The following is a 20,875-nucleotide window of genomic DNA, read 5'->3' as shown; positions in this document are numbered from 1 at the left end:
TCTATGATGATACATCATATATTAGAATAAGGCGATTGGGGTGGGACTAGAACAAAACAACTAACTTGGCAAAACTGTAAATCTTCGTCATATCAAGCATCTATTACGGAAACTGACTTTTAAAGTGATTTAAATATCAAAGATTAGTTTTTGCATTAGGTTGCTTAATGTGACGAAAGCTTTTGATGTGTTCTATAATTATCATGTGTTTTGTTGTGACTATTTGTTGCAACTGACGTTTTAAATAAAACAAATGTAAATGGTTACGTTAGTAATAAAAAAAAAACATTCTAGAATATGTTAATTTCAAATATTTAAAAGTAATAAAAAATAATAAATATTTTTCACGAAAATAACTAAGATTAAGATTTAATAAGATTGATTCCCCAGCTCTGAAATATTTACAAATTATTCTAGAATGTCTTACAAAAACACTATGCCAATTTCTTAAGGCAAATATCAAAGTATTATTTTAAAATTGTAAATTTTGAACAGTAAAAAAACAAACTATTCAAAAACAAGTTCTGTGAATAAAATGTAAGTATATTGTTAAAGCGTGCATGTAACACGTGGTATAGTGTGATATGGTCACGTGGTCTACTCACAAGAACAGTAAGCATTTCTGATTTACTTTCAGGCTGTAACCATGCAGATATATATATAGAGTATATGATCGACTAAAAATTGTATTTATGTACCGATGATGTCCTTTTTTGTTGTTGTCATTCATATTTTGTTTTATATAAATGCAGTCTTAGTAAAACTGAAAAGTTCATAATGGTACAACACGAATACGAATTTTTGAACATACCAGTAGTCATTGATGAATAAAAATACCATCAAAACTGGTCGAAAGTGGTACATGAATTATTTCGATCAGCATTAAATTTAAATTGTTTATAGAAACATGATGAGATAAGACAGATATACAAATTAAATATGACAATGCACAATGAAATGAATGGGAAAAAATTATGGGTGCACAATTTGAACATTTTTAAAGTATGTTGTTTGTCTCAAGGTGTAGAAAATACAAGAAAGAACTACGCATGCTGTGGAATTGTGATTATGCTCTGAATTTTCATGCAAAGGTGTATAATAAAAACACTATTTATTTTTAACATGCTTATTAAAGTATAACTAGTTTTGAGATTCCATATTAGAAATTGTAGAATCACAAATATAACAATATGAGTTGATACAATGTTTTAATGTCAGATAAATACCCTGAACTCAACAAACAGAGAGTCATACGAGATAAAAGTTACATGCGTTTATCAAATTAGATGATAGAAAAATGCAACAACTCATCAAATCCTCACATTAAAAATGTTATTCACCACTGAGAAAACTTTAGAAAATAGTGTTAATTTCATACCTCAATTCCTTGCTTTAATCAAATAATTAGTCAGTAAAAATGATTAATGAAATGAATTGATCACAATTTTATGACTTAGGATTAAATAAGTGTATATATGTATGATATTAAACTATCTCATCAACTAGTATTCATAATTTCAAGAAATTAAAACATGTATACTTATAAAGATAACTGTAATTTGAAATGTGTGACTAGTATTGCTCTCGAAACAATCATGTTTTAATGACTTTAAAATGAAAAAAATAAAACATAATACAACTAAACATTAATATATGAATATGTACATATATGGAAACTTTATATTTGAAACAAATTATTCCAACTTAATAAAATACTTACATCCACAGCGAACTTGAAGTTTAAGCTTCTCAATGTATAGTCATTGTGCTCTTTGACTTCGGTGACATTGATAGAAAATGGTCCCATTTCCATGGTTTGATTAGACTCAGGCCAATAGTGTTCATTCACCTACATTATATGAAAAGAATAAAGCGTATTGCATATACGTGAATATAATAATACATTAGGGCTGTTTCAATAGAAGGCTAGGTCAATTATTTGGCTATAGTTTTTTGTTTCTACCTCGTCACATGTTTCGTTATTTATACATTCTTGACCTTCAATAATTTTGTAGATAGTTCTGTTCGTTCATATACTAGTACTATGTTTGCATTAATATTTTCTTGTCTACAAAGTTTACAGTATTTAAATAAAGAACTACCTTCCTATATTCTAGAGTAATATCAAATATACAATCAAGGAAATTAATAACCAGATACTTATTACCTAAATTCGCTTCATTAAAAAATAATCAAAAACTTACAGTGATCCCTGAGGTATCATTGTCCAACATGACAATAGTCCTAACTTCTTCTTGGAAGATCATTCTACAGAAATCGACAATAGTGGAACATTGTGGCATCTCGGTGGCAATAAAGCAATATTTGTTCCTGAAGGACTGAAAAATAAATCAACAATAGTGGCATCTTGGTGGCAGTAAAGGATTGAAAAAGGAAAACAAAACATATTTGGTAAAAAACTATCAATCAACATAGATTCTGTTCATTGAAATATTTCATCATGACAAGATAGTATAACTAACAAAGAGCATGGTGCGTTATCAACGTTTTTTCATTGTTTTGCTTTTGGTTTTATTTAAGTTTTGTTTGGTTGTTCCTGTGTTTTGTGTTATTTAAGAGTTAACAATATTCTAGCTTTATTGAATAGTCGACACAGCAATTACGTATAATTTTCAAGATTATTTCTTCAAATGAAAGGAATCGACAATCTTTTGTTTTTTAGTTAGCTGTATGACGAATGTATCTTTATACAATTAAAATCAGTGTGTTTTTTTTTGTTTTTTTTTTAAATCAAAAACACTCGTTAGTACTATACATTTTGCGCAAAGTCCTGACGTTTTTATAGGACACATTATTTTCTATTGATAAAGAAATTCTTTAGACATCAACATGATCAAGTTTCAAACTCCGTCAGACAGGTGTTAATAGATGAATTTGTTGATAGTCGTCCCCTTTTTTCATATAGTTCTTATTTGTCAGCGCACATTCTGGATTTTCAAAAATTTAGGTATAAGTAATCCGGATAAAGATACAATGTAAAAAAGGGAAAAGTGCATGATAAATATAATGTTCTATATTTATGTCAAGGTATCTAATAAGTCTATAATACTTTTAAGTCCATGTGTTGTTAAAAAAAAATTAGACAACTTACCGGCAAGTATATAGCATTAATGTAATCTGTACAACCTTTAATCTTTGACCATAGAAACACACGACATTCGTCAGCTAAAAAGAAACACACGATATTCGTCAGCTAAAGTAACACATATTATTTTTGTAAAACTTTGTATTAAAAAAAACAGTTCTTACACATACCAAATAACTGTCGATTTATACATATTCATGGTATAGAAGTTTGGTCCATTTGAAGGAAACCATAAAATTAAATTCTTGTAAAGATACAAACTTTCAGTTATTTTGAAACAAGCTATTATTAAAACTACAAAGTTTGGAACTTATTTCTCCACCATTACGATATAAATATACCTTGTGTTTTTCTCTTAACGAAATTTATTATAAGATTTCCCATAGGGGTTGAATATCAGGATAATTTTTTGTACTAAATACATCCATATTCTATGAGTTTATGTATTTGCAACTGCTCATGATTAAATAATTGGTAAATATGTACAGTTTTCAATCTAAACTATCCGAGTCATTTTCGCAGAGGGTCGTTTCCAATAGATTCCAATGGTCTCAGACTTGGTAATAAAGTTGGATTTCTGACTGGCTACTGATGAGTCTCAAGTCGAAGACGCTTGCATCTAGTGTACTAAATAATAAACCACGAAACTTCGATAAGTTTTGGCAATTTTGTTTTCTGGATTTGTAGATTAAAATAATATGAACGGAAGCAACTATTCGGCACCAGATCTTCATTTTGTCTTCTACAGGTCGTAATCATTGAAATATATTATGAACATAATGACATAATTTGCAAATATAAAATTGCAATCCTCGTATCAATGATAAGGTTATCGTATTTACTTATAACAGATCAGTAAATAATGTTGATAACTTACATGCTAAAATATTCGTATGTCTGTTTCTATGTTTATTTTCCTCGGCTTTTGCTGCTTCGTGTGAACGTTTTACTCTTTGGGTTTTTACTTCCTGATTATCACAAAAAACACATAAAAGTTTGATGTCGTATTGAAACTTTATTGAAAACGTTTGTTGAATGATTATTTTTATTCATTGAAATCTATAGATTAAAATCAACAATATTAACAACTTGTACGTTACTATATATACTTTTAATCAACTGAACGAAAAAATTAATCGAACAAGATGTACACTATAGTTTCTTTTCATGCACGTTATTTAACACAAATTAAAATCGAGGGTTATTAGTAAAACAGTAACTTGTACTTTAGTGCAAAAAGGTTTTGAAATTAATGTGTATGACTTGAACTTTTGCAATGTATACGAAATAATCTAAAATGAACAACAACAAAAACACAACCCCAAAATAATTGCACCTGGTTCTTGCCTTTTTGAAGAACTCAATAAGTTCATCTAATGTTAATATCAAAAAGAAGATGTGGTAAAAATGGGAAATACTTTATTAATAACAAATGTTCAAAATTATATTTATTTAGTATTTAACATTAACTTAAGAATATTTCCTGAATTTTAACAGCGACCAACCAAAATGTCTTCTTGGTCTTAACACTCAAATTGAGAATAACCTTTTTTTGTCTGCCTTATATGCGGATTATGTATCTAAAAATGCATGTTAGAGCATTTTATCAACTGAAAAGGGGAAATACTATATTAGAACCTTAAGAATATTTCCTGAATTTTTACAGTGCTTAATCAAAAGATTTCTTGATCTTTACACTAAAATTGAGAATAATATTACCGGTACTAATTGTTTCTGCACCATATGCGGATTATGTTTCTTCAGTGATGCTCTTGGTCAAAGTGTTTGAAATCTAAAGCTTACCACAAAATGGAGAGATTTGCATCAATCAAAAAGGGGAAATTACGCCTCTACAAGAACATTCACAATTCATCTGCAATGATTTAAGTGTACTACACCAATAAAAATGCAGCGTTATTGTAAGGGTTACTTACTTCAAATTCATTTTGTAATCTGGTTAGCCCAGATCTAGGATCTTTAACCTGCATTTGATTATAGTAATTTTCAAACTCGTCTTCGTCCACAGGAGACTCGGACGTGAGCAGTGCTTCTGCTAATGCTTGGTGTAAGAAAATGTACTGGTCCTACAACAAACCACAACATCATTTGACAAAGGTATATGAAAACACAACAATTATATCATCAATGTATTATTCGCTAAATGGTCGGAATAATGGTACTGACTTGCTTAAGGTGGTTCCCAACACTTTCACTAAAATTAATTTGGCTCGTTTAATTTTCTTAAAATTTTGACAAAGTATTTACTTTGACCCTTTGACAAAAATGTAATTTTTTTTTAAAGATTTGAACTTATCGTTTTAATCAGAAAAATTACACTGGTTATATATCAGTTTGACAAACACTTATTTTGATCATTGAGAAGCTTAATACTCCCTTAACAACACAACGTAATTAAAACGTTTAGCTGATTTTACAGAGTTATCTCCCTGTAGTGTTAGGTACCACCTTAATAGTAAAAAGTGAAATAACAAGAACGACAAACTCCGAGGAAAATTCAAAACAAAAATCCCTACTAAAGGCAAAAACAAAAGCTCAAACACATCAAACAAAAGGATAACATCTGTCATATTTCAGATCTGGTATAGACATGTTTGGGTTTAAAAGACTGTCAAAAAATAATTGGTTAAATATAATGGTGTAACGACCCTTTAAAAGTACCCAATTTTAATAATTTTGACATTTTTTTATAAATTTTTACCCATTTTTGGTCTCTTATCGTGAAATAAATCAAAGTTCCACAATTAAACTTTTTATCATACTTTCAGTAAAGATGGAGTGAACCAGGTGTTGATATAAGAAAGTTTTATCCTATTTTGATGTTGTTTTTGTGTCAAATGTACTATGCCGTCACTTTTGTAAATTTAGGATTTTTCTGTTTAAAAAACAAAATGCACATTGATTCAACTTCTTTTGTTATAAATGATTGAAAAACTACATATCTAAGAAGTTTGAAAAGAAAAAAGTGAAATGAGATGTGCATGTTACTTGTAAAATGAAATTTTGTACCCCTCACCCATTTTCTAAACATTTTGGCTAAAAAAACTGACTTGATTGGTAGACAAGATTGAAAATTTGTTACTCAAAAACTAGTTGTTGTAAATACACAATTGTTTCACAGAGTCAAGTTTGATAATGATATTTATTAAATTCATTGTTATTTTCCACTTGTATCACATGTTTTGGAAATAGTTCCAGAATGAGATTTCAACGAGTCCGAAATGTCACCAGAATACATCCTTGATGACTCGGATTTTAAATTCATCAGGAATAGTTGACTTGCAGTGGGGTTCTCATTTCGTTTAAACCTCAGTAGCTCATATAACTTCTCAAGTATTAGAATTGAAAGCTGCAGACTTGAACACTTTATATGAAAACAATTGTTAAAGATTAACAATTTAATTTCATCTGCCTGTAATAAAGATCTCGTTTTAATGATTCATTAAAAAAATAGTTCCTTCAGCGATCATGATGTCTAGTTCTTCAAACTACTTTATAAGCAATTATAGAACACTCAATCAAAAATAGGAAAAATAATTTTGAACGATTAATTGTTTATGCATTCTTTATTGCTTTTGATATAATGTCACTGACAATGATTTGGCAATTTCAATTACGGTAAGGGGAGTGAAATAAGCCGACACAATGATGATTTAATTAAAAAGTATGCAAATACGTAATACACAGGATAATCATCAATAAACAATAGTTCAGGGAATTTATCTAATCACTTACTGGTGTTTGCACCATGTTTGGCCTGGCAATCCTCATTTTCTCTACACATTTATATATGTTTACTTTCCCTTCACTGTCTGCTTGGTCCATCAAGTAATCTAATCCTATAAATGTTCCTGTCCTCCCAACTCCAGCACTGGAAAGAAAGTAGATTTGTATCTATCAAACAATAATTTCCTATTTACAGAAACGAAACACATTAACGGTACCGTTTTTACCAGATTCAAATTTCGACAATTGCAATGTCACCAGTAATGCTTACCAAATGTACTTAGTTAAAGTTGACCTTATATTGACTTGGCTTTATTTTTTGGTTCTTTTAATCATAAAGGGACTAACGTTTCTATGTTATATTACATCCTGGCATTCAAATGAAAGCTTTTGTGATGGATGTCAACGAACAAATTGTTTCAGCACACGAAATGTTATTTTCACTTACAAAACTAACGTGTTAATTGCTTCATTTACAATAAGTAACATGTCATGTTGTTAAAAATACTGACACTAAAACAAAAATATAGAAAAGTGAGACGAAAATACCAGAGGGAAAAAGATTGGCTATCGTTATAAGTGCGTCACTATGTAATTTGTACTTTTGAACAAATTCATTAGAAGTCTAGACAAATGAACAGCACGATGGATACTTGTTCTTGAGTAGACCGTTAAATTTTGTAGTTTCGTTGTCTTTCTGTCAGTTTGCATTGGTATTGTCTGTGCATATTAAACCGATGGTTCACTTTCCCGCTTAGAACACTAGTCCTTCCCTTTTTAAAATGCATTGTTACGAATCACACATTAAACATTTGTACGAATTTTCAAGTTGATTGAATTTCAACTAAATCAAAAATTACCTGGACAAAAAACTGTCACCTGAAGCCGGACAGCCAGACGAACGGACGGACGAACGTAAGCACAGACCGTTAAACGTATGACCTTATGTGGGCATGAAAAGAAATGTGTCAGACTTTTCTTACCTGCAGTGAACTAACAATGGTCCTTCATGACGAAGGCTGTTGACCTTACTGTGGAACTCTACAAGAGTTGTGACATATTTTGGTACATCCCGGTCTGGCCATGACGTAAACTGTAAATGTTTGACCTGAAGTCTGGCATTATCCTACAACATGTACAAAGAGATGCTATGTAGATATATCGTCTAACTTAACACTAATGCTATCATTTCAATATGTAGATAATAAAAAAAATCCGTCCAAAGAGAAAAAGGAGTCTACAAACGCACATCAAGTATCTGTTCGTGTAATTCATTAACAAACAAAAAACATTACTTTTTACTTCCTGATATTTACCTTGTCAAATTATATTATAAGTGATTTTTTTATTCGAACGCTGAATCTTTTGAAAACGAAATTTCCGTCTGGTTGACACAATTATTAGCCTGTCATCTTGAATAAAGTCAGTGAAGACATTTATATATATATACTATAAAATTGAGAATGGAAATTTGGAATGTGTCAAAGAGACAACAACCCGACCATGGAAAAAACAACTGCAGAAGGTCACCAACAGGTCTTCAATGTAGCGAGAAATTCCCGCACCCGGAGGCGTCCTTCAGCTGGCCCCTAAGCAACTATATACTAGTTCAGTGATAATGAACGCCGATATTAATTTCCAATTTGTACACAAGAAACTAAAATTAAAATATCAATATATTTAATCATAACTTGAGTTGTTTCATTGGCACTCACAACACATCTTCTTATATCTACTTACTTGAAGAAAAATGTAGATAAATGAATCGGCAAAAAATAATGTGTAAATAAAATTTCAGCTTTAGAAATCTATGAATTTTTATTTATATGAAAAGTCAAAAGCAAAAATTGTTCAAAAGAAACTCTTTAATATTGATAGTATCAAATTGTTCTTTACAAAAAAGAATATCCATCACCGAATGCATAGACTTTGAGAGAGATTCGATTAAGTAAGGGAACATAGACATAGTTGAGAATTCAGCAATATTTACATACTAAGTCATCTGAAGATTATTTGTATCTAATGAAACATCTACTAACAAAGTACTACAAAAATGTTTGAAAATCCATTTAGCTTTCAATTAGATGGCACATTTTCTTATATTCATATATACTTATATGAACTACCATTTTTACCGTCAATAAAGAAAACTCCATCAATTTTAATAATGAAATACATTATTCTTTATATTTTTTCACAACTCACTAAATGCTAAATATAGATACACATTTAAGTGCCACTACTCTAAAGATAGTACAGCTTCCATTACTATAATCTCTATACTAAAATATCAAAGCAGTTAATGTAGGTACAACTACTATCATGGGATAATATATGTAGTCATGCTTATATATATTTGTGTTTAACTAGGTTTACAACTTTAGGATGCATTAAACATGTTTAAGTAGTTTTATTATGGATTTGTAATGTTGCGAAAAGTATTGCTAAATATTATGATTGCTATAAACCAAACAAAATATTAAAAAAAAAAACAAAAAACAAAAAAAACAAAAACAAAAAAACAAATCAAACAACTTATCTATTAAATATTGGGTGAAAAAAGCTGACCATATGGTATGAACACTTGTCTAAAGTCCGTATGTTAACAAAAAATGTATCCCTTTAAAAGTGTATGGACTAATCTGCAACTACTATTTCTATCACATTGTCCATGATCGCATTTTCAATGGTTATTTTATAACTGAATCGAAGAAATTAACATGCAGCAAAGAATCAGATAGCCTTAGCCGTTTTTGGCATAACTTTTTGGAATTTTGGATCCTCAATGCTCTTCAACTTTGTACTTCTTTGGCTTTATAAATATTTTGATATGAGCGTCACTGATGAGTCTTATGCAGACGAAACGCGCGTCTGGCGTACTAAATTATAATTCTGTTAATTCTGTTAACTATATAGCATTAGATTTATTCAAACAGACCTAGATATTTTTCTATTTTCTTATTTACTTTACTCTTATTGTACGTCCTTTGTGATTGGCTTTATCAATCTTCTTCGACTCAAAAACAATTATTTTTTAATGACATTTGACGTCTTGAAAACAATTTAACGATTGCCATGAATGTAAATGAGACACTGAAGAGACATGTATTGTCAAAATGCGCATCTGGTGCAAGAAAATTGGTACCGTTAATTTCATTACAAATGTCTGCTTACATTTTCTTCTAAAATACCAGTTTATAGCACCATTTACATGCAAGGGTAAATATGTCTGTGTTTATCATCCAGTGAGTATTTGCTCAGGCATATTTATGGCGTCACATGCAACGTTATTGCATATAATTACATATAAGGTAACAATGAGATACACAAGCATAACATATATAACTGAATTATGTTTGGTGGCTATGTTGAAGATGAAGAAGTGAATATATGGGACAGAAATAACGTTTTTATCAATATCCTCAACCAGGCATATTTATGGCGTAACATTCAACGTTATTGCACATAATTACATCGGTAACAATGAGATAAACAAGCATAACATATATAACTGAATTATGTTTGGTGGCTATGTTGAAGATGAAGAAGTGAATATACGGGACAGAAATAACGTTTTTATCAATATCCTCAACCAAGATGTTAATAATCAGCTGAAATGTTCCCTTAAACTTTACTTTTTTGCATTATCCTTTGCATAATACAACATTATAATTTACTACAGGTGATAAATTACAAACTTAAAACTAAATTTTGTTTTATGCAAATGGAAACGGAGAACAAAAATACGTTACTGACGATCGATGACAAATTATTATGCTTATCAAACTGTGTCAAAGATATACTAGTAGCTTGAATAAAGTGATTATTGACACATATACTGTGTACACGTAATTGCTTTTACCTAAGAGGTTAAAACAATGTTTAACGCTTTTACAAATAAGTATAAGCAAGAACTAAGGTTTTTCATTTTTTTGTAAGTTTCCATAAAATGTATACTTTTAAAAACCTTAATTTTTCTATTTTTCTTTTTAATTTCTAATCTTTAAACTACAATAAAGCTACTATCTGTGTATATATTTCAGCAAAAAAAGTCTTAAAAAGTAATAAAGGTTAATTATTTCCAAAACGCATCTGTAAAAAGCAATAATTCAGTGAGGTAAAAAACTTTTACGCAAAATACGATAGAAAGTATTCATTCGAGAGATAATGTTAGTGAGTATTCGTGAGGTTCTTACAACATGTACACGGCTATCTTTCCACCTGAGAGATTTCTAAAAAAAAGATAACCAAATAAACACAACAATTTTATAAAACAAGTCAGACAATTATGAGTTGTTTTCTTGGTGATAAAGCTATGATAAAGGCAACAAGCGCGGAAAACAGCAATGGACATGGAATACAGGTCAGCAATAAAAATGTGTCCAATGGATTTTAATTTGAATAAGTGTTCATACCATATATATTAAACTCAAAATATCTTGGAGTACAGCATTGTAAATAATTCTGATAGCAATGAAGAGCTGGAAAAACCTCGACTGTTGAATGGACAGAAAAAGACTAAACAATTTGAAGCCTTCATTCGAAAACAACAAGAAACAGCTATTACCCCCAATGTTATTCATTGAAAATTTAGAGTTAGTTCAATATGGTTGTGTTACATTTGGCGTTTCACCTTTTACGTAAATAACATTTGACATTTAACATCTGATGTGTATTGAAACATTATATGATCTGCATTCTTAAAGGCTTGAAGAAGGGGAAGGGTATACATAACAAAACTAGAGCAAAGGGCAATATAGAACAAATAAAAAAAAAAATACAAACAAATTTACACAACGAAATAAAAAAAAAAACTGATGGAGATTGACGAAAGCTGTTGTTGGCTGAGAGTAAGACAGTCCGCCATTGAAATGTTAAGAGTGAAATGTTTTTGGTGAATGATAGTTGCTTAATATATATTTGAATCATGCTTTGTAAATTATATATATATATGTATATTAGTCATCTGCAAAATGTATAAAACCATCCCTTATCTACTGTTTAATAAGCTTTTCAATTAACCACATATTCTACATATTTATTTTATTATCTTAAGCACCGGTAGTAAGCTCTTTGCTCGTTCCATTTTGAATTTGCAATTCCATGAAAATTGAAATGATACACGAATTATTGTAAGAAATTCCATAAGGTGTTGAATCTGTCTCATTCCTTTTGAGATTTTATGTAGTGCAATTTTGAAAAAAAAATATGTTTTTTTCGAACATTTTATAAAATTATATCAGAAAATTTTATTATTCAATCTTTGAAAAAATATATATATATATATCATTTTCTATTTACATTTCTACTTAAGTGTGATTATAAACAGATCGAGGAGAAATTCCCTTAACGTACATCATGATTTCTTTAAATTAAAAATGGGACAAGATCTATTTATAATTCACTTACATAAAAATAAATGTATTTTTGGGTAAAAAGCGATCACTTTCTTTAATATTGTTTATTTGGAAACATTTGCCAAATAATATGCTAATGAAATGAAATTTAAAATGGAAAGCATTTTTTTAGAGAGCATTGAACGATTATTTTAAACCAAATCCAACATGTACGATAAACCCGTCAACAATTTGTGTGTCATATTTTTTTTTTATCATCATTCTGGTCAATGACTTATAGAAAGATTAACTATTATACTCTCCAAAATATACAATGTTTGTTAACACGTTTTCAAAAAAGTAACCAATTAGTATAATTATATAAAAGCAAACAACATTATCATTCTTGAAATTAATTTACAATACTGGAAGCTGCAAGTCAAAAATGTACTTGATCGATACATTAACTAACATCCACGGCCGTTTGAAGTAATTGTTAAGTTATATTAATTCCATTTACTAATATTATATATTTCTTAGAATATATATCATACACACAAATTCTTCATGAGTTTATATATAAAAAAAATATGTATACTTCAGTAGTTGTTTGATCTTCGATGACGTTGGTATTTTCAGGATCAATCTATTTGAAAGCAAATTACTAAATTCTATTACTCACTGCCTTAAGGTATCAGACGCATTCATAATTACATGCTTTTTGTAAGAGCTACCATGCCTGGTTATATTTTCAGTTACTGTGGATAAATACCTTTTCCAGGGAACAACTTTTCGTAATTTGAGGAAACTTGCATTATCGTCGATACTTAATTTTGTGGTTTTCCAACAGTATGCATTTACCATACAGCGAATTTGCAATTCGTTCAACATTTAAATTTGTGGTTTTCATGTAACCATATATTCTACGAAATCCACAAAATTGGTATCCAACGAATAATAATGAATCCACAGTATATTCAAAAATGTTAACGAAACCTTTAAAATGTTCGCATATGACTTTTGAGAGAAACGATGACTATAATTTGAAGTTGAAAGGATTTGAAGTTACTATGATGACTGTTTTATCTTAATGAAACACGTTTTAACTGTGATCCTGCTATATGTGAGTGTATTTTTGTATTTACAAATTAATAAGACAAGGACAACTATTGTATAGAGTGAAGTATTTCCTGTACAATTTATTCAGTTAAGACTGAGGCTGGTTATTGTAGTAAGTTAAGTTTTCATTACACAATTTTTTATTCAATTCAACACGAGCATGCTATTAAACAAAGTATAGTTTCCTGTATGATATTCAGTTAGGCACGGGCACGTTATTCAGTGAATGATACTTGGTACAACAATAATAGGTATAATTTTAGCTTATAAGATACATAAGTTCGTGAGTTTTAAGTTGCCTATGATTAACTATACAAGCTGTATCTATACTCAGGTAGGGTAAGAATGGTTGTTTTATACGCATTGGTGTGCGCATGTAAACACTCACATGAAGAATACTCTAGAATGAAGGCAAAATAACAACAAATATGTTTTTAAATATACTTCAATTCTTTTCTTTTTTAGAATGACCGCTCTTACATATATAAATATTACTATAATTGTCCTAAAAAGTATGTTATTCTATCCAAATAATTTTCATATACACATACAGCAAGGGATAAATGTTATAAATAAACATTATTTTCTGATAATTATTTAAAATTAAACTATATTAAATATTTCTGTATTCTTCAAACATGTCAAAACATATTTAGGTAAACAAAAATAAAGCATATGAGACAGAAATTACATTTCGAATCTTAGATTGCAATAATTGCATTATTAAAAATTGTTTTTTTTACGTCACAAGTGAACATTTTTGATCAGGGGTAAACATTTTTTATCACGACTAAACATTTTTTATCACGACTAAACATTTTTTATCACAAGTAAACATTTTATATCATAAACATACCTTTGTTACTATAAGGTTGGTGAGTATAAAGTCAGCAAACGTTTCCTGATAATCAAACTTCACATATATGTTACCAAATCTTTCCGTCTTGTTCTCATCAGGCCAATACTTCTTACACTTTATTTGCTGCAAATAAAACAATTGTTATTTTACAGTCAGTTTTTTTTTTTCTGCATTGAAAATATCCTTGGATTTATCATCTATCTCAAAAAGCAATTAAAGAATATGAGTATTTTTCTGATTATTGGAGTTGGTTTTGTATTTTGGTTTTTCCTCACTTTATCTTTTTGTAAATCTTAAACTGTCGAATTATTTATTTGCCAACTATGAAAACTAATAGAATAGTATTAAGCGAAACAGTGTCAAATGAGTGTACATTTCATGATCTGATTCTGGTTTTTTTTCATGGCAAATATATGGCACTTTTGGTTTGATAGTAGATAACATTTTGAATTATCTCCTTTAAATTGCAATTACTGTAGTTTGAAAGAGTCAGAATATATCTGATGTAGAAACATATTATCCTATTTCGAAGCATTTTTAGTCTATGGAACTATAAACAACTTTCTTATAAGTGGGAGGTTTAGCTAGCTATAAAACCATAAATCCACCATTATCGTCAGAAAAAAATCCTAGCAAAGCTTCGAGGAAATATATCTATAATTCTAAAATAAAACAGAAGACTCTTCCCAAATAAACAATAGAAACAAGTGAAACTGCGAGCTACTGCTCACTGATGATACCCCCGCCGCAAGTGGATAATATTAATAGTGTAAAAATATGCAAGTGTTCGGTAAACAGGAAGTTGTCAAGTGATGAATCTGAAAACGCATCACACGGTATAGCTGACTTATATAAATCCTGAAACCAAATTTCAGAAATCCTTGTATTGTAGTTCCTGAGAAAAATGTGACGAAAATTTTCAACTTGGCTATCATGTGTAAAATCATACAAGTGTTCGGTAAACAGGAAGTTGTCGAGTTATGAATCTGAAAACGCATCACATGGTATAGCTGACTTATATAAATCCTGAAACCAAATTTCAGAAATCCTTGTATTGTAGTTGCTGAGAAAAATGTGACGAAAATCTTCAACTTGGCTATCATGTGTAAAATCATACAAGTGTTCGGTAAACAGGAAGTTGTCAAGTGATGAATCTGAAAACGCATCACACGGTATGCCTAACATATATAAATGTTGATACCAAATTACAGAAAGGGTGGATGTGTAGTTCCTGAGAAAAATGTGACGAAAGTTTCATGGGACGGACTGACTGACGGACTGACGGACGGACTGACAGACAGAGGTAAAACAGTATACCCCCCTTTTTTAAAGCGGGGGTATAATTATGAAAATAACACATTAGAAATGTCTTTTTCTGTGTTTACTTTCATAACGAATGCTCAAAACCAAACATTTAAAAAGAAATTCATTTAGAGTCTTCTTTGTGTGTTAGTTTCAATCACATAAAGATACTCAATGACAACAAAAAAGGTATATTCTAACAAAACTGTTGACATTATTTTATTAATCTGAATATTTCCCCCTCCAAAATATAGATTAATATAGTAAGATAATAAATTGAAGAAAAACATGTAACATTTGATTAAAACCATGCTTTTTTTTTTACAATAATCGTGATTATCAATTCCTAGTTCACTGTTAACTATTGGATCTGATTGGGAAGGTATTAATGAGTTTTAAGCAATGATCTACATGCTTGATGGCCACTAGAAATCGAATTAGTTTACCTCTTCCTGGTAATCGTCCTCAACATCACCCTGTATATATATATATTTTTAGTAGCAAGCTTTTGTATATAAGATGGAATTTAGTAATCATTTCAATTAAGAAAGAATTTGACCTAGTGTCATGATATTTATAACACATTTATTATAGTAGATGTAACTTTTAGATTTTTGTCAAACTCATTCTTAAAAACATAAAAGAACAAAAACAAGCACGAACCTTTATGTAAGAAACATTTATGGACGTACACTAATTCATATATTACTTAAAGATGATAATAGCAGATGTATTATTTTTGTTAAATATCTCATTGTTGACACATTCTTGTGATACGATTCTATTTAAATGTGAATACTATGGTATTGTACGTACCCCAAGTTCTATAAGGTTTGTTAGCATAACAATATTTTGTATCCTCAGCTGCCAAACCATCCTCCAAAAGTCATCTACCATTTCGTCTGTCGGACCTTTAAAACAAGAGGCCGAATATACCAATCAGATAAAAGGTACCAGTCTTGTATTACAACTTCAGTTTCCGGTGCATGTCAAAACATGGAGGGAAACAAAATAGTGCATTTTTTTCTGAATTTTTTTTCTGAACCCAATTTTTTCTGTTTGATTATAGGTTTATGCTGAATTGAAACATATATATAGACTTTAAAAAAAATCTTGCACCTTTTAGGGATATCAATCCAGGAAAGTTTCACATTAGTACATACATGATATGAACATGAAATTTTTTTTCTATGTAGCATTTTTTATCTTCAAAATCAGCTGTTTTGCATGTAAGCCTATGGAGCAGTCAATTACAAGACTGCAACCTAAAATATACATCATGTGTCCTAGCTTTGGCTACAGGGATCCGAAAATGTTTCGTTGTACTTTGTGTTTAAAAGAATTTTCGGGAACTTCTGGTTTTGTCGGAATAATATACGCCTTCAACAATTTGAAGGCAGACATTTCATTAAATTTGTAATAATTACCATAACAGAACTTTAAACGAAGTGTTATCAAATAGTTATCAAAGGTACCAGGATTATAATTTAGTACGCCAGATGCGCGTTTCGTCTACATAAGACTCATCAGTGACGCTCCTATGAAAATATTTATAAAGCCAAACAAGTACAAAGTTGAAGAGCATTGAGGATCCAAAATTCCAAAAAGTTGTGCCAAATACGGCTAAAGTAATCTGCCTGGGATAAGAAAATCCTTAGTTTTTTGAAAAAAATCAAAGTTTTGTAAACGGAAAATTTATAAAAATGACCACATTATTGATATTCATGTCAACACCGAAGTGATCCTTGCATTTTAATCAAAGTGAGATATTACTAACAGTGCATTAAAAACTCAAAGGTAAAAGTGCAACGGACAACACAATGACAAACGACTTCACGACAACAAGCAAAAGACTGAGGAACATCAACCCATGATAAAATGTTAATGGCCTCAGGTGCTCCGTTGGAGTAACCCCTTTGTTCAAAACAGGTTTGGCAATTGGAAAAAAGAGAGTGTATTCAGTTTTCCTATATGGCATTGTGCATTTTAAGTAAATCAACGTATTGTTTCCTATTAAAAGTTTTCACATTTTCTTTGTTAGATCATTGAAGTTTCATGAGTTATGTTTCTAAAATTCTTACACAGGAATAATGACTAAGTAACATGAGAAGATACTATATTTCAAAAATATTAAAAAGAATAATATCGATTCTGTGTAAAACAATACTGTAACATACCTTGACATGCAATATAAGCTCGTGGGTCCTGATAACCCTGTAAGAAATATGAACATGTTTTATATTTATATTTAGATAAATTTCTTTATCTTAAATAATACCTATGAGTATAAATAGCAATAAAGATGTTCATATAGGTAAAGAGGGGAACAAAAGTATTAGTTTTGTCGTTTTGTTTAGGAACTTGACAAAAGAGCAAAGACGTATAACGAATCTACTGAGAGAAATTTACAAATGAAAATACTGACTAAAATTCATTTATCGTATCAAAGCAACTGCCTGAAATAGAATATGAATCTTAAGGTATACTACATCAACATGGCGAGGTTAATGAATGGGGTTTGTGTTGTTAATTATTTTAAATCAGTATAAAAACTCAAAGAGGTATTTCTTGCTATGTCAATTATTTCCTCCTAAGATTGATAATAGCTTATTATGGATTAAACAAATATAAAATGTCCCTGCTATATACTGCAGGGCAGTACTATGTTAATTCAAGCAATTTTACCAAACACCAACCAGTGATGACCTTTGCTTAATGAAATGGTAGCAACATCCATATATTACAACTAGAATAATAATTGGAAGAAACATTCTTTTTATGAAAAGTTTTGTGTTTTAATCATATATTATTTCCAATTGACTGCCTTGCGAAATACTCACATCAAAATATGACGCATTGATATAATCAGAGTTATCAACCGTTGTATAACTACTTCCATCTTCAGAATCAATAACTTCCGGTTGTAAAACTACCCTGGAATGGTCATCTGCAAAATTATAAAAAAGTCTAAATATTATTTTGTTTTAGGAACTCAGCAAAAACATCAATCAACATTTTAATTTCATTTCAAGTATGTTAAGATGGTTCATGTTCCCTCAGATAAAGAAGACTTAAGTTGATTTAGGTTATTTTTATGAACCCTTTTGTAGATAAATATTTTCCGAATTATAACACCACTTGTCTTTAAAATTTCACATGAATTGTTCCTGATGAAGGTAAAATCAGAAAAGCACTTCCGTCGTACAGAAATTTATAAAGTTTTTTTCTTGATATATCTTGACAATTTTTTTAACATTGTTGAGATCAAATTGTTTTACGTCTAAATACATGAATTACATAAACTAAAACATTAGCATTACATTACTGTGCAGCTGTATGGTAAAATTGGTTTGTGGATGCAAAAAAGTGACTTATAAAGTTTCCTTTGAAATATTTTCCACAAATTATGTTTCTTCAATTGCCTTGCAGTGGTCAATTGAAATTGACTGAGTGCCTCTCAACTTACCACCATAGTTTATGGTTACTATTAGTGTTTTATTTGTTACATTTTTCACTATTTTTTTTATTAAGTCGACTTACAGGCATAAATATTTTTGTAGCGGTTCTTTCGTTTGTTGCCAGGTCTTAAAGCTACGTCATATTGATGTTTTAGTCCATGTGGTAAACCCTAAAACAGACAAAGTAAACAAATAATTTCATGTGAAAATTTCATTTGTTTCATCTTCTCATTTGATTTTTTTCGTAAAACGTGTAATTAGTATAAATTGGGTCAACAAACGTTATCCAACATTTATTTTATTATTGCAACTTTCGATAATATCTTGGAACATCAGCATGGCAATGGGAATTGAATTTGGTTGAAACTCATTTTAAAATTGAAAATGGAAATGGGGAATGTGTCAAAGCGACAACAACCCGACCATAGAGCAGACACCAACCGAAAGCCTCCAATGGGTCTTCAATCGAGGGAGAAACTCCCGCACCCGGAGGCGTCCCTCAGCTGGCCACTAAAAAAATATGCATACAGTGATAATAAACTTCATACTTACCTCTGAATTATACACAAAAAAATAAAATTAAAAATCTTTTTGTTTACCATGAACACTTTAGGCTAATCTATTTACGCCATTTTTTGTTTGAAAATTCTGTATTTCGTATAAGCTGTTCACAAAAAAGCGGTATCCTGTTTTTATTTACCATCAATAGATACTTAGCACTACTGATAGACTATCATGCTCATTGTGTCGAAATTGTTTGAACTACATCGCCTTCCCTCCTTATTTTCTGTTGTGACTGTGCGCACGCAAACTAAGATTATAACTTGATCTGTTGGAGCTGTTCGGAAAGCACCCTTAGAGTTTTCCTGCCCTTAAACTACTTATTTATTTACTCACTTTACCCTTGACAAAGATTAACTGATAAACATAATCCAGAATAATATACTAATATATGTATATTTCATTAGAATTATCCGTAAATGTTTGAAATGCACTTTTCATATTGATAGCTTATTAAATATTTAGCTAAAATAAAAAAAAAAATAAAATTAAAAGAGGGGCGAACGAACCACAGAGACATTCAATCTCATAGACTCGAACATAAACTGATACTGATATGGCTTTAAAAGAAACAGACAAACAGACAAATTATAGTACAAACGACACAACATACAAAACTAAAGACTATGCACCACGCACACGACACAAACTTGGGGTGATCTCAGGTGCATTGGAAGTGTAAGCAAATTCTGCTCCACATGTGACACCCGTCGTCTTGCTCATGTTATTACAGATAAGAAATCTATTGCAAAAAAAAATCTCAGGTGCTCCGGAAGGGTAGACAGATCCTGCTCCACATATGACACCCGTCGTGTTGCTCATGTTATTACATATAAAAGTTGCAAACTTACATCGTACTCAGACTCGAATGCGTTGTCCTTATGCAGCATGTATTCCACATATTGGGGCAACATCTCTACCTGAATGCCTTCTCGTCCGTCAAAGTCACTGAAATGCACAGTTAAAGGCGGAGGAGGAAGTCCTTCTGTCGTGAATGAAATTGAATTGATGTCTGCAACAGTTTCTTCAGGTGGCGGTGGCGGGAAATCATAATAATCCGTATGTGCGTCTGCCTCTCCACCGCGTGGTTTAAGGGTTCCATTTTGTTTTGGAGTATCATAGCGTATAGTATTACGCATCACCCAGTCGTCTTTCTTGATTTCATCATAACTTGCAAAATGGTGATTGTCTATTCCTATATATCAAACCACAAAAAAATAATGTTATCTTTTGTTTTAATAAAAATTAAGAAACAATTCGCCTTTTCATAATCTCAAAGACTATGGTTAATCTCATTGTTCGTACCCCAAAATGAAAATAACGTCACGTCATTGGTTGAATTTCCATTGCTTATGACATTTTTAACCAATCACGACATTTTTTATGTACG

The 20,875-nt window shown here is 30.3% G+C and overlaps 1 protein-coding gene across 8 annotated transcripts in view; it reads right to left on the bottom strand.

Moving 5' to 3' along the window:
• Positions 1-20,875, bottom strand: part of LOC143051752 (receptor-type tyrosine-protein phosphatase epsilon-like) — a 59,391-nt gene that overhangs the window by 5,054 nt on the left and 33,462 nt on the right. For 5 of the 8 annotated variants that reach the window (XM_076224663.1, XM_076224665.1, XM_076224658.1 and 2 more), the window contains 15 exons: positions 20,337-20,680; positions 19,007-19,094; positions 18,307-18,413; positions 17,644-17,680; positions 16,283-16,377; positions 14,162-14,287; positions 12,785-12,832; positions 7,834-7,976; positions 6,860-6,995; positions 5,041-5,190; positions 3,984-4,074; positions 3,113-3,186; positions 2,205-2,339; positions 1,721-1,849; positions 606-638 (listed from right to left, as the gene is read on the bottom strand). In XM_076224663.1, coding sequence (XP_076080778.1) covers positions 606-638; positions 1,721-1,849; positions 2,205-2,339; positions 3,113-3,186; positions 3,984-4,074; positions 5,041-5,190; positions 6,860-6,995; positions 7,834-7,976; positions 12,785-12,832; positions 14,162-14,287; positions 16,283-16,377; positions 17,644-17,680; positions 18,307-18,413; positions 19,007-19,094; positions 20,337-20,680 — 1,736 coding nt within the window. Of the gene's footprint in view, positions 1-605; positions 639-1,720; positions 1,850-2,204; positions 2,340-3,112; positions 3,187-3,983; positions 4,075-5,040; positions 5,191-6,859; positions 6,996-7,833; positions 7,977-11,046; positions 11,083-12,784; positions 12,833-14,161; positions 14,288-16,282; positions 16,378-17,643; positions 17,681-18,306; positions 18,414-19,006; positions 19,095-20,336; positions 20,681-20,875 lie in introns of all 8 variants that reach the window. The other 3 variants (XM_076224659.1, XM_076224660.1, XM_076224661.1) reach the window with 3 other exon arrangements.

The sequence above is a fragment of the Mytilus galloprovincialis genome, chromosome 11 (genome assembly GCF_965363235.1).
Source record: "Mytilus galloprovincialis chromosome 11, xbMytGall1.hap1.1, whole genome shotgun sequence".
Taxonomy (NCBI): domain Eukaryota; kingdom Metazoa; phylum Mollusca; class Bivalvia; order Mytilida; family Mytilidae; genus Mytilus; species Mytilus galloprovincialis.
The sequence above is the reverse complement of the archived record's forward strand: the minus strand, read 5'-3'. Positions and strand labels throughout refer to the sequence as shown.